Source organism: Passer domesticus, chromosome 3, assembly GCF_036417665.1.
Source record: "Passer domesticus isolate bPasDom1 chromosome 3, bPasDom1.hap1, whole genome shotgun sequence".
NCBI classification, from domain to species: Eukaryota; Metazoa; Chordata; class Aves; order Passeriformes; family Passeridae; genus Passer; species Passer domesticus.
Window position 1 is genome coordinate 21,429,488 of NC_087476.1, and position 15,243 is coordinate 21,444,730.

The 15,243-nt window shown below is 35.7% G+C and overlaps 1 protein-coding gene across 5 annotated transcripts in view; it reads left to right on the forward strand.

Annotated features, from left to right (window-relative positions):
- Positions 1-15,243, forward strand: part of MYOM2 (myomesin 2) — a 113,354-nt gene that overhangs the window by 69,947 nt on the left and 28,164 nt on the right. For all 5 annotated transcript variants that reach the window (XM_064412109.1, XM_064412110.1, XM_064412111.1 and 2 more), the window contains 6 exons: positions 1,245-1,372; positions 4,319-4,502; positions 7,721-7,895; positions 9,230-9,351; positions 11,518-11,705; positions 14,173-14,299. In XM_064412109.1, the coding sequence (XP_064268179.1) occupies positions 1,245-1,372; positions 4,319-4,502; positions 7,721-7,895; positions 9,230-9,351; positions 11,518-11,705; positions 14,173-14,299 (924 nt within the window). The remainder of the gene's footprint in view (positions 1-1,244; positions 1,373-4,318; positions 4,503-7,720; positions 7,896-9,229; positions 9,352-11,517; positions 11,706-14,172; positions 14,300-15,243) is intronic.

Genomic DNA, 15,243 nt, shown 5'->3' on the forward strand with positions numbered 1-15,243 from the left:
CTCAGCTGATTCATATACCTTTCTGAAAGAAAAAAAATGTTTGTAGGAAATCAAATGTATAAAGTACTATGAGAATAAATCTTCATTGGATATGTCAATTTGCTTTAAAAAGGCTTGGTTTTGTTTTAGTAAATATATATGATCAATAATATGTATAAATTTTGAGTCTGGTTCATTCTACAGATATGTATAATAATTTAAAATATCCCTGCCATGATTTAGAGGTTATTACTGAAATATTTTTCTCTTTCCTAAAGACATACATGTAGGGGGTATATGCTCTTTTATTAGCCTGAAAAGTGGAAAAATTTACCTTCAAAGAACAAAGATTTTTTCTTTTTCTATCACAAGCCATAAAGATAAAATCTTTAGGTGTCTGCTGAGTTGCAATTTCTGACCTACTACCAAGTTGAAGCTTCTTCAGGGCTGTGTAGCTGTGCCTGTGTAGAGATCCATCACAGGTCACTCTGTCATCTGGTGCTGTTTTACCCTATTGTAATTCCTTGGACAGCAGAACCAGCTTTTTCTCATGTTGCAGTCAGTGAGCAGGACCATGAAAAGCTGAGCTGAGTTATTCCTACCTGGCCCAGGGTAGGCAGGTTGACTCTAACACTGCTGGTAACTCTGCAGAGTGAGTGGGGAGAGGGGTTTGATCAGGCCACACTGTGTGGTGGAGCCATCAGAAGGCTGGTGACATATTTTTTATGTCTTTGATTTGTAGATTTTAGAAGTGCTTTAGACTATAGAGCTGATAATACCATTATGTTATAGGATATATTGCTAATAGGTTCTGCTCCTTTTCCTGCTTTCCTCTGTTTTAAAGCTTCTTTTCTTATTGTACTTCCCTTCCAGCTACTTTTAAAAATTCTAATTTCTCATAATAGCTCTTTAGACTTCTGTCTTTGATCAAAAAATGTATGCATATAGTGAGTAGGCTTTTTACTAGGAGATTGAAGTAATTCAAATGTGATCAAAGAAAAAAGTGTGACAAATGCACAGAGTTTCAGGGAGCACATTTGACCTTTACCGAAAGAGTAAGTAAGTAACTATTAATACTGAAGTTTTATTTATCAAAATTTAATTGAAGTGATCAGGTGAACTGCACAGATGATATCACAGCTCCTAATAGCTGAGCATTGCAGTGCAGGGTGGGAAAGTTGAATCAGAAAGATGAGCTGTACCCTGAATGCTGACCTAGGAGTTAATCTGCTGTTTAACACTTGCTACATTTATTAATCTTGCAGGAGATGTTCAGATTCCAGGCCCTCCCACCAATGTACATGCTTCAGAAATCAGCAAAACATATGTTGTACTCAGCTGGGATCCACCTGTTCCCCGTGGCAGGGAGCCACTGACGTATTTCATTGAGAAGGTACTGCACTGCATAGTGGTGTTCTGTTGAAAGGTGCTTCATTGCTGTGTGCAGTTACACTCAAACCATTTTCAGAACTGCAGAATGAGCAATAAAACTGTGGTCTTCCAGGATTTGGAAGTGGGATATTAGAGAAGCATGGATAATCAAATGTCTTACTGTAAATTTTAATGAGCATTGAAATTTAGGACCCAGAGAAAAGGATTCCCTTATGCTATTTGCTTACTGCTGTCTAAATGAGAACAAATAATTATGTAAAGTAAAAAAAAAAAAAAAAAGAAAAGGAACATCTATAGTTTTCACAATCCTACAGGCATGATTCTAAGTTTTCAGTCTCTCTGTAAAAAAGGGAAGTTTCTGTTCGTTCTGTGGAAGAACAGGGAATAAACTGTAACTCATAATTTGATCCTCACTTTATGCAGGCTAATGGCAGCATCTACTATACACTGACATTTCCAATTTATCCCCTGTAAGGTCAGCAAAGAGGCAGATGCCTGTCTCAGGTTCACTGGTCCCTGGTATTCTTCATGGCTGCCTTCCTCCTCTCTTTGAATTGAAAGGGGACTTCAGTGTTCACAGTAGGAGAGGTTAGTTCTTCATCCACCTAAGTGAATAAAATTTAGATAAATCCATCTCTGAACTGTGTTTCTAAATTTTATTGGATTAGAGCAACTTGTTACAAAGTTTTCCTAGTAGGTAAAATGGGCCTCATACCTGACCTCTAAAACACAGGTCGAGCTATACTTAGTTTTTATGAATTATGCCTCTAGCACATGCACCCTCTTACCAATCCACAAACACTAAACCTCTTCATAAAACTGCCACACGTTCAATTTGCACCATGAATATTGTAACAACCTTTTCTCAGGCCCTTACTATGCAAGTCTTTTTCTTTGCACATCTAAAATTCTGCACATTCCTCCAGTTTATTCCCCACCTGTCCTGTTCATGTCACTCCTCTTTTTTGCAGCCCCCCAGCTTGTCTTTTCTCTCTCAGACATGCAAAAAACCCCACCACTTCAAAAGAACTCCATAGGCCATTTCTACAGTCTTCATCATCCATTACTTGCTGGATGTTGAACAAGTTGATGTAAAGTGAACGCCACTCACTGGTTAAATTTTCCAGCAAGCATGACCATTTCTCCCACTATGCCTTATGGATTCAAAAGACGTAAGGAAAATTTTCATAGAAATAAGTATCTAGTTTTTCTTTCTATGCAACAAAATATAATGCCTTTCTTGCATTTATTCCCACTTACATGTGTCTTCGCTTATCTATAAATTTTAAGAATATTGATGTAAGGATTTTTGTACCAGCTCTTGTCATGGAAACACCTTATTAGTTCCAGATTATGCAGAAATAGTCCAGATAAAAAGCTCATAGGTAGATTTCCATTGAGTGGACACCTACACTTGGTTAGCTGAATTTCATTCTAAGAATGAATTGGAAAAGATACATAATCTGCTTGTTTTATACAAAATATATAGCTCCAGAAACAGTACACAGCAGTGACAGTGATAGAAAAAAGTAGTCTCAATTAAAGACCAGACTTACTGAAGGAAAGTAAGAATGAGGACTAAAAGGCTATTATTAATAAAAGAAGTTCATTGTACTAATTAACACCTGAATCTAAAATATTTTTGCATAAATAACTGGTATATATGAACAGCTTAGTCAGTTCATAGGTGAATGTTTGTTTTTAGCTTTCCACTGTCATCTGTTAATTTACAACAGCTTCTAATTATTTTATTTCAAATGAAGAAGATTCAGTCCTGAAGAATACAAATGTATTTGTAAAACCTTCAAGAGACACAAAATGGAAATGGGTTTTCTATGTTTTCTTAAAATACTTTTTTAAAAGATAAATAAAATCAAACTGCAGAACAAAATGTGATGCTGAGTCTTTGTGAAAAGAAGAAATAATTTTTTTTTTATGGCAAGAAGTAAAATATATGGCAAAATAATATTTATTTCATATTTTACAGCTTTTACTACAACTAAAATTGATGTTATATTTAATTTTTCTGTCGAGAACACTAGCTGGGTTCAGTACCTATGAGAAAGATTTTGATATATGGAATCCAGCTGTTTACATTATTATTATTTGTCTGTTGTCGGTGTCATTATATACAGGGTAGTTTCCAAGTGCCCATGAAACACTGCTCCTTGTCTAAGAAATTCACAGTCCATCAGATTTTTCTCCCAGACTTTCTGTTCCAAAATTTTATAAACATAAAATTTGCATGCACCTATGTGCCAAATAATTTTTCTTTAATCTGCTTATTAGGCACTTGGGTTTTACTGAAATTTCTGAAAGATTCCATGACTAATTTTTGGTTAAATAGTTAATGTAGGAAATCAAATGGACAGCAGACTTCTCTCAGAGTACTGATTTTCTGGCTCTCCTCCATGTGCAGTTGTGGTGATGATAAGCTCAGCTGCTGTATTGAGAATACACAAAAGCAATTACTTTATTTGATGAATGCTTTTAGGGGACATGACCTTACTCAACAGAATAAATAAAGCTGTGAGTAAAGTAACATTTCCCTCCCTATCTTTCTGCAAAATTTAGGGCTTGTTTGCTTGACTCTAAACCTTTAGGTGTGTTCATGTGAGTTTTGCAGGACATGAAATAATGAATGAAAGTAATTCTTTGGGGCCAATCACAGTTGACAGTCACAGCCCTAAAAGAAGGCTGGCTGTATGTACAAGTGTGTATGTATTGAAGTCGAGACAGGCAAGGAGACAGTGAGTTATTCAGACCTTTTGGTAGAGTAATGGAAAGCACCAGCAATGAGAATTTGCATATGTTTAAGTCAGGCATTTGAGAGTGATCCTTCTCTCATAGCTCTTAAATAAATTCATGACAGGATGCAATACAGCAATATGTTTAATTTTTGACAGTTCACAGAAATGATTCATGGCTCTTTTGTTGTTTTTTGTAGTCCATGGTTGGCAGCGGAAGTTGGCAAAGAGTCAATGCACAGGTTGCAGTAAAATCTCCTCGCTATGCAGTGTTTGACCTTGCAGAAGGAAAACCATATGTTTTCCGAGTGTTGTCAGCAAATAAAAATGGCATCAGTGATCCATCTGAAATCACAGAACCTATTCAACCACAAGATACTATTGGTAAGGTATTAATTGCAAGACATTAATATAAAAAACAATAGATATTTTACAAACTGGAAATAGACAACTCTCATTAGAGTATAACTATAATAATAGTAGTTGTGCTCAATTCTGTAAATGATTTTAAAAAGACCAAGATGCTATATTTTAGAGATTTTCCTGAATTTTCCTAGTGATCACAGTCCTTGCTACTGGAAACAATAATCAGTATAATTTTTTTAGTTATTCACTCTTCAGTGTTCTATTAATGTGACATCAAAAAATAGTTTAATCAGTAACTTTGATAATTATATTTTCTGGCTCAAGTAATTATATACTACCTAATTCCCTACAGTTTCAGCTAGATAAGGTAACCTTTGATTTCTTTCTTAGTATTCTGAGTTGCAAATTACTGCTACTGCACTGTTCCTCTGTCATACAGATGAGTAGACTTCAGCAAAAGACACAACTACATATTCAGTGGTGATTTTCCATATGAAAATGAAGTGTTTATCTTGGGGTCACATTCAAAAACACAAATGAAAATTTAGGGAGTGGTTATTCATCTTGTTTTTGAGATATTTGTTTTGTTTTTGCAGTTTTGCAGAAGCCACACATAACAGTTTGATGTATTGATAGCTGTCACCTTAAGTGTACATATCTTACTAGTACACTTTCTAGTAATATAAAAAATATTTACAGTATCTGATATACCATAATTAAAAAATATAATCCATAGTTTCAGCTTGATCTGTAACTACATGACAAAAAAAGAGAATCTTTTGCTTTCATATATTCTTGAGTTGATGTCTCATTAATGCATAGAAAGTATTTAAACCATTCAACATTCCCCAATGTAGGGAAGAAAAACACTGTATTTATTGCACTTAGTACAGAAAATAAGCTATCCCTTAGGGGTTAGCACAACACCTTCTGCATAACTCACAGCTTTAGATGAAGCACAACGCAGAAGAATCTATTTTAAAGAGAAACTTCAGGACTATTTTCAGAGACAGAGTTTGCCACCTGAGTTAAAATATATCAGAAACACTTGGCTCCTTTTAGTTGCTTGCACTTAGGGTCATTTGATATTCTTAATGGTGACTGGGACACCTTCATGGGGATGGAAATCTTTACACAGTGATTGTTGGTACCTTATGAGCAGAAACTAAAGAATGGTTGGGGTATTCTAGGCCATTCTAAATGACAATTAAAATGATGGAATTTAACTGAGTGGTAAAGGAGTATTCAGTTTGAGGTTAAAATCTAAATTTAGGTATTTCCATATAGGTATCTACAGGTGCAGTAGATGCTTCTGCTCTGAGTGTGGCCATTGGAGCCTGGAATATAAGGTGACTGATGTTATAAGTTGTCATGTCACCCAGCTGTAGAGTGTCTGTTTTGGGGTGAGATGAATAATTTTTAGAACTCTACTGAGCACTGTTGGAAGACTTGGTTAACTGGCCAAAGTGACATCTTTTTCAAATGCTTTCAGTTTGCCATTTCAGAGGACTGTAGGTATTATCTCCCGAGTCATATGTGACAACTCCATGAAGAAGGGACAGATGGTCCAAAATGGCCCTAAATTAATTTGTGTAACTGAGTTAAGCCCTAGCTCTTTGACTATAGTGGAAGCTCAAGAATATGTGCTTGTAGACATACATAAAAGCTTAAATGTAGGTACATTTATAGGACTGAATCCATTTGATCTTACATATTTATTGCATAAAGTATAGCAGTATGTAAGTATTAATTTTTATTTTAATATTAAAAGACTAAGTGGAAAACATGCTGCCTTTCTTTTATTTCATGCTGCTTGCAGTTCTCTGCAGTATCAATCTAAGGAAACTAAAATATCTTCAAAAGGCGAGTACTGGGTGTTTCTTTTAACCTGTCGTGTTAGGCTGAGACACTGCTTTAGTTTCTTGCATTGTGAAAGCTCAGATAGATATTTTATAGTGTACAGACTGTGTGCTGGTTCTTACTAAGGGGTTTTTTTCCATTTGGATCTCAATATTTCTGGTTCTATTTATGCACATTCATCTGTTTGGATGGGGGTAAACTGACAACGAACTTTCTTTGCATGTAAAGTGCATAGCATGCACATTGAGAGAACTCAATGCACAGTGTACATTGAGAGAACTGTAGTCAACTAATTGGAGAAAGATTTATCCTCTTCTTCTTGATGGTGTTGAGGTTGGTCCTGGAGTGCTGTTTCCCAGTTCTGGCTTTCTTAGTCCATAGGGATGGTTATAAAGTGGAGAGGTCCTCTGTATGGCAACCAAGATAACCAGGGTATTAGAGATTGTGACGTATGAAAAGAGGTGTTTATTTAGTTTGAAGACTTGCAAAGATCATGGTGTCAAACTTTTCAGCATTGTCAAATGACAAATAGAGGCATGAGCCAAAAATTGTAGCTTAGTAAGTTTATTCTGGACATACTCTTTTAATGAGAAAGGTGCAAGGTGCAAGAGTGCAGTGCCGGAAAAGGTTGTGCAGGTAAGCTGTGAAATCTCCGTTGTCAGGTTTCAAGCCTCGCACAAATCCATAACTGACACACTGATTTAGTCTTGGTGATGATCCCACTCTCAGTGATAGGGTGGATGGACTAGATGGTCCCCAGAGATCCCTTCCAACCAGTGTTCCTATGCTTCTAATGACTTTCATCTAGCTATTTTTAGATAAAATTTTGGCATTAAAATGTATGCATGAAGTTATCCTGAAAAGCTCATCTTTTTGGAATTGGGACTGTCATTAGTTAACAGTAAGACAGTATTTCTTAATCCTCATGATATAATATCTCTATAGTTTATGTGCATTTCTTACTGACACAGTAATGCTACAGGGACATAAGCTATACATCAACCTCTTATTTGAGAGAGAAATTAGTGAGTGAAGATTTTCATATCTGTATACTTTTATCCACACTCATAGTTGAAAATATGTGCTTTTATAATTGACTATCATAAAACCTGTCTAAAATCATATAGGTAAGGAGCCTGACAGAACATTTTGAAAAAAAAATAGAAAAAAAAATTTGTATACACACATATATATATAGGTATCCAGATGTAAAGAAATATATTAAAATACATATCATATAACAATATTAACATGGTATGAGTAGTTATAGATGTACTGATTACATATTATCAAATTATACAGTGTTTCATCTAGTTCAAATTACTTTTATTTGTATGTATTTTCTAATATGTATTTGTTTTATCTCTTTTTCTTAGTTTTACCATCTGCACCTGGTCAGGTGGTGGCCACAAGGAATACAAAAACATCAGTTGTAGTTCAATGGGATAAACCAAAACACGAAGAGGATTTATATGGCTACTACATTGAGTATTCTGTGGTGGGATCAAATCGCTGGGAACCCAGTAACCATAAACCTATTAAATATAACAGGTATTGATAACATTCCTGTATTTTTGGGCGGTTCGAAAACTGCAGGATATTTTTAAGACAATTTATGTGCTAAGCCATAGGATTATAATTGAAGGAGAATGTTGAATGAATGTGAAGAAGAACAGTCTGCAGACTCTCAGAGCCAAGATTTTCAAATTGCAGTGCAATTCCCCTCCCCATTTTTTAAAAAAATATATTTTTCTATTACATGACTTCAGTTTTAAAAGCAAATTCTAGAGACTTTATTTGGAGTGTCTGGGACATGAGCAAGTGCAGAATATGCCCTTTTAAAAGCATGAGTTATGTTGTGGAGTAAACAGACCTGATGAGGAAGAGTATGAGAAAGGAGAGGGAATTCTAAAGCTTTATCATAGTCCATTAATAACAGAGCAAAAGGTCAGGCCATTTCTGCTATAAATATGGTGCTAAAAGTGCTTTGGCAGCTGATATTATTGTGCAGGAAAGCCAAGTGTCCCATTCCAGAAACATCAGAGCTCCCTGATCTGTTACATCTCTAGATAAAGAACAGTAGACCCTGTTTCTAATTCCCTTGTCATGACACTAGCACTGTTTGAATTTCTGATGATTTCTTACTCTCTCCTGAAGATATCAGACTTTATTATGAGATTCTTCAAGCAATTTCCTCTGTGAAAATCATATTTATTTTTATTGGAATCAATAATCAAATGCAAAGATTAGATTTTTAGTTTGTATTTTCTATAATAAGCTCATAATTTTGTTTAGTGTATTATGTCAGTCATTAAGTGAGTGACTTTGTATTCTGATGAGTCCTTTTTTCAGGTAGTCAAGAAATTTAATCAAAAAAGTAGAGACTAGTTTTTGGTCAAAGGGGGTTGAGAAAGCACAAAAATAAGAAAAAAACCATTTCATTTCTTCATATGTGAACACATATTGCAATAGGATAGCTCTGAACCTTTTATTTAGTACAGTTATTACCTAAGAAACTCAGATCAAAACTCAAAACTATTTTTGACAATGAATATAAAATTACCGTGAAAGATACAGTTCCTTCCCAGAAAAGATTAGAATTTAGCAAGGCAAAGTTCAGAGGGAATATAATATATTTTATCTGACTTCACCTGCTAGATGAGTACCAACAATCTAATGAGTACTGTGATTTTTGCTGCAGCGTCCCTTCCAGTTATGTCGTACTACATCATGCCTTTTATTGCAGTTTCCCTCTTGGAAATATTTTCCTTTGTGAAGCACTCATGAAGTTGAGCTTTTTAATTGATACAACAATTTTATGTTACAGCACAGAATGATTCTTGTAAAATATACACTAATATGTGATGCTATCTTTTTTAACCCAGGTTTGTTGTTCATGGTTTGGAAACTGGAGAGCAATATGTCTTCCGTGTGAAAGCTGTGAATGCTGTAGGATTGAGTGAAAACTCGCAGGAGTCGGAGGCTGTAACAGTGCAGGCAGCCCTTAGTAAGTATGATTCTGTGCAACTCAGCTTCTTCTTTCCCAAATGAGGGACATATCTTCAGCAATCACCTCCTTTGGTTCTGATTTACTATAATAGAATAATAGATATAATAATATAATAATATAATAGAACCCTTGCAGCCGTCATGCACATCTGTTTAATGATGTCTATTCTCTGGCATGTGTCTATTCCAGAGAAAATACATTGTTTTATATAAAAAGTTATTTATAATGACTATTAGAAATATTGGGTAAGATGCACTTTAATGACCAGGTTGCCTTTTGCTCCTAGGCTGTATCAAAGAAATTTAAAAAGTGAGTAAGTTAGACAATTAGTTTCTAAGTGACTTGGAGTGGTGCAAATCATTTCAGCATGGTATCTGCTCCAGTTATAAGAGTTTCAGTAAACTTTATTACTGTGTAACTGAACCAGAGAGAAAATCCCCTTTGTTTGCTCCAGGTTGGAGGGCAATCTACCTCCTCTGGTGTCCCACAAACAAAATTTCTCTGTAAGATCAACTGTGAAGCCTTCAGTGAGAATGGTACATATTGAGTGAAGGGTTGAATAAGTATTTACAACAAAGAATACACTGGGCTATCGTGGTTCAATTTGAATCAAGAGACAGTGTCAGCTCCATACTGAAAAAAATTTAAATAGGACACATTTTCCCCAGCAGAGTGCCCTCAACCTCTAGGAGAAAACTAGTAGACATATTTGTGATAAATAATTCTCTAAAAAATTTATAATTCAGTGTAGTCAATAGCAAGTAAATTTGTATATTACTGACAAAGTTACTCTATTTGACTTTTTTAGGAGGAAGTGTGTCTCATATGGGTAGGTGGTGCATGGACCCTTGCACATCTATCACCACAGTGTTGTAAATGCACTTGCACCTATTTGTCACTGTGTGCTTTGGAGATGAGGGTTGCATGGGGTGTATCATCAAACACAGAGCACGTGGATCTTACACACACTTATGGGATGTGGATAGCTTTTATCCATTTTTGTAGCCTTTACAGAATTTAGCAGGACTATTTAGAGATGACCAGAATCTCTCTGTAGTATTAGTTTAAGATTATTTACAGGAATTTGCTATGGTCATTCTTATTTACTAAGAAGTGGCAGTAAACACTAAGACCACATTTTGTGACCTCTGAGTACAGCACTATTTCTGAAAAAAAAAAAGTATGAAAGGGCAGCTCTGCTGATTACTATTGGTTTTCATGGTGACCACTAGTACAGCTACAGATCAGGGACTGTGCTAAGGTCTTTGCTAATGTATTCCCTTTTGAATGAGGTAAGTTACATTCTCTCAAGTTTTACTGGTAATTCAACTGAAAGTATCAGATCAGCTTTAGGGACAGGTGTTTAGCTGTACTGATTGAAGCACTCCCGTGTCAAGACAGGGGTGTCTTTGGGCAGACTTTAAAGTATGGATGACAAATGCAAAACTGCTTGCTACAAGTGGTGCTTGCCATTAGGAGGGAATTAAAAAGCTCAGAAAAAGGGTTTTCTTCATCCATAGGAAGGTGCCTTGGTGACATTTCTGCTTCTGCTACAGAAGGGAGTAAACCCATACAAGGAACATCATGAAGGACATTACTTTTCTCCTCAACATAGGTTTAGTTACTGAAATTCTAAATATCTTCTGTTCTTTCTGGGTCAAAAAGCAGTCACAATCTGAATAAAACATGTAACATCAGGACAGTACAGGAAAACTGTGGTGGCCATAGATCAGTCAGTCACATGACTTAATTTCATTCAAATATTTTTTTGTACTGGATGAGTCTTACTGTATTCCATAAGTATTTGAGCAGCTTTATTTTTCTTCCTAGGACGAGGTCTTCTGACCCATTTAAATCCTTTAGCATAATTTTTGGTTTGGAGATGCTGGCATTACTATTTCCCTGCAAAAATCATCTATTCTTCTTTGCTACCTTCTGAGAGGGCAAAACATTTGGCAGATGTTTTAAAATCTCCCATGTTTATATCTGGTGATAAAATGAATGCTGGTTAACAGCTTTACAACTTTTTACTTTGCTCTCATTGTGCAGCTGAGAGCAGTATGCTGCAGAAAACAGAAGCAAGATCAAAAATGCTAAGCAACTTCTACATTGCAGTGTTTTTAGACTCTGTCCTAACTCTCAAGTTGCTTATTTCCTTGTTAGCTTGTCCTTCATATCCTCATGGTATCACTCTTCTGAACTGTGACGGGCATTCAATGACCCTTGGCTGGAAAGCACCAACATACAGTGGAGGCTCACCAATCCTTGGCTATTATATGGATAAACGGGAAGCTAACCATCAAAACTGGCATGAAGTCAATTCTTCCCTTATTACCCGGACAATTTACACGGTTAGTATTTTTTGCTCATTATGTTTTTGCAGTTGATTTGAATTTTTTCTTTGGATTTTTTTTTAACAGAGAAATTCCTTAAATACTTACTTCAATAAAACTAGGCACTTCCATTCAGAGTGCAGCAATGTTACACCTGGGCTAAAAGATCATTACCATCTCCTACTGTGCAATTCTCATACAAATAAGACCACTGTGATATGTAAATTTTGGAGGGAAAATTGTGAAGCACATTTTTCACAAGGAATAAGAAGAATGAGCTATAAAATGTTCCCCGAGCTATTTTTGTTAATGATCACTGTATGCACCATCACTATAAAAACATACAGAGAAAGGATGGAAGCATTTTGCAGGACAAACAGCTGCTCTCTGTAGTACTGAGGACTTGCAAACAAAATGGAGATGGGTTGAGGAAAATATAACTGTTTCTGTTCTTACTCTCAAAATCTGCCTTCAGCTGAAAAGGCATGTTTATTAATGAACTCAGCATTATGTCTCGTCACCTCCTTCACAGAATACAGTTTTGAAATAAATTACTTCTGGTTGCACTTGCAGTTTATGAAATGTTTCTTAAAATAAGAAAATTTTGACATAAACTTCCATGAAGAAAAGTTAGGGAGATAGGATATAGCAAGTAATCAATCAATGTGATGCTTTTTAAATTAAACTAAACAATCAGATTTTACTCACAAATACCAAAAATTTTATTTCTACAAGTCAGCAAATTTCCTGTAAACCTTAGGACAGAAGTCTTGCAGGTAATTTGACACTGAAGTAGAAGATAATAATGCAGATGAGCTGGGGAAGAATGTTTCATGCATAGAAGGCAGGCAGCAATACTCAGGTGTGTGTGTGCTTGTGACTGATTCCATGAGTGGCATCTCTGACATAGCAGATGGACCATGGATGCTGAGAAATAAAAAAGGGCAAGTAGGATTGGCATGAAAGGGCAATACTAAGTAATGCTTTCCACATATTTTTGTTTTTAATGCATTTGTAAACAAATGAGTAATGTAAATTAGGGCTTACCGTTGAGAATTTGGCTAGGTATTTAAGTGTCAGTCCTGCCAGTAACTGTATTTGTGCCTAAAGGCGCATCTTCATACATTAGTTTAAATGGGTAGAATCTGAAATACTGATGGTGAACAAAACCAAGACAGCTTTTAGTAGCACAGAATATTTTATCACGTGCTGCAAACTACGAATGCCTGAGATATTCAGTACAGCACTGGGAAATCACTAAAGGTTTAATCTTCTCTGTTCAAATGATTCTATGGGAGACCCACAAATATTCTTTCCCTTAATAACCTTGGATTTCAAAATAATTTTTACAGAGTGATCTATTTTTCTGTCTTTTGGGTCACACTATATAGCTCCTTGTCTTCAGGAATATATGTCTAAATTATTTTAGTGCCTGACTTTTCTGTGTTATCTTGTTTGCTTTGGTCTTGTATTTGATGCTACCCCATATGTTTGTTACCATCACATTTTTTTATCATTTAAAAAATCAACCAAAATCCTTTCTATAGCTCACATTTTCAAAGAAAACTATTCATGAAAATCTAAAACTGTTTGGTATCTCCCTAGGAGTACCACTCTTAGCTATGTCTCTTGAGACATATGATTAAATATAACTGTGGAAAAATTATTCAGAGGAATCAGGTGTAGAAGACTTGTTTTTTTGTATTTAGGTGTCCTGGAAGAAGAAGGATGGAAGTGGGCTGCTGCCATGAGGTGTTTTGGGTGTCAAGACATTAATGCCTTTTAGTCCTTCACTTTGATCTTAAAATCTGAGATGCTGCTGTGGGGATGGGCTCTTTAGATAAATCAGATTTCATTTACCAGGGATATTTGCAGAGGATTATTATGGATTCTGCAAATCCCATTACCACTGCTTACTTTCTCACATTGTAGTGGTAGGTAACATCAAGAGAAAGATTCATACAAGCCACAAAATACTACTGGGAGGCTCTTTCCTATAGTTACATCACAACATTGTAGAATTAATTGATTTTTCTTTTATTTTCCTATAATTTCATTTTCTTCCTAGGTCAGTCCTTTGTGACCTTTTTAAGCAAAACACAATTTTAACTCTCACTTAAGTGAATGGCTTATGAACAGCCATTCACAAGCAATGCAAGAAGGTATTTAATTTTGGAACACTCACCCGTAAGTATCTGCTGGTGGTCATTCATTGATTGGGCTCCTTGAATCTTTGCTCTAAACTCTTACAACTTTTCATGCCAAAATATGACTGCTGTTATTCCTGAGATTGTGTGACTGAGATGTGGACATATAATATAGAACTCTTCGGTGTGTTTGGTTTGAGTAAAGTCTTCAATTTCAACCCTTCAGCACAGAAGTAAGGCCTGATAATCAATTAACTAATGTTTATATCCAAGTATTTATTAAATGAATGTAAATAATGGCTTTTGATATATTAAATTGTTTTCTCAAATGAAAAAAGGTAGAGGATTTGACTGAAGATGCCTTCTATGAATTCAAAGTTGCTGCTGCAAATCTGGTTGGAATAGGTCAACCTTCAGATCCCAGTGAGCATTTTAAGTGTAAAGCCTGGACTATGCCAGAACCTGGTAAGTATATTAGTCCTTCATGAATCTTAAAGTCCTTAAAACACAGCCATGGAGTCCCAGCCAAACTCTGCAGGATATATTTTGCTTAATTTCTTCCATAGTTCTTGTTAAGGTTGCCCTTGCTTCTGAGATCTGTTAAAAGTTACCACCACACCTCCAATGATGACATCTATTTCCTGGGAAACAGATGACCTTTACTTAGCCTGCTGAGTGTCCCTTTCTTTCACTGCTCTCTCCAGCTCAGAAGAATGTTGAGTCTTTAGTCTCTTTGTATCTCTATCACCTCTTTAAGCCCTACAAGCTCCACCTCACACTCACTACCTGTATATCTCTGCACCATAAATGCAGTCTGTTAGAAATATTCCTGGAGTTTCAGACTCCAAAACTGCATTGGCTTTTGATCATAAATAACACATGAGAGAGGTCTGTTTCTTGACGTAGAGACAAGTGGCACAGCTAGTCTCCTATTCTCCAATAGAGTACTTGTGTAGGTGTTGGGTTGTACCTAGATGATACCTGAGAGATTATTATTAGTCAGGTGTTAGAACAAATGTCCTAGCAAACCTACAGTAGTAGTGGCAGTGAACAAACTGGAGACACTACTCCAAATAAGTATTTTTCAATGCTGAGTAGAGCACTTGTAACTCTACCTTCTGCAAGTCATTTGCCTGCTTACAAATCCCCCTCTTTTTGCCTTCTAAAACAAAAATTATACTATTAAGTTCCAAGTTATCTCCTTTAAATGCTCATATTCTTTGCTGCAAAGCCGTTTATCTTTATGTTTTGTAGCTAAATTCTTCAAAGTTCAAAAATATTACCATATGGATTTAATAACATGACCAAACTGTCAATAACAAAACAGTTAATCTCCTGACCTTAACTCACTTTAATTGCATTTTCTTATAATCTTGTGATATTTAGTGTAAATCCATCATCATTTGAAC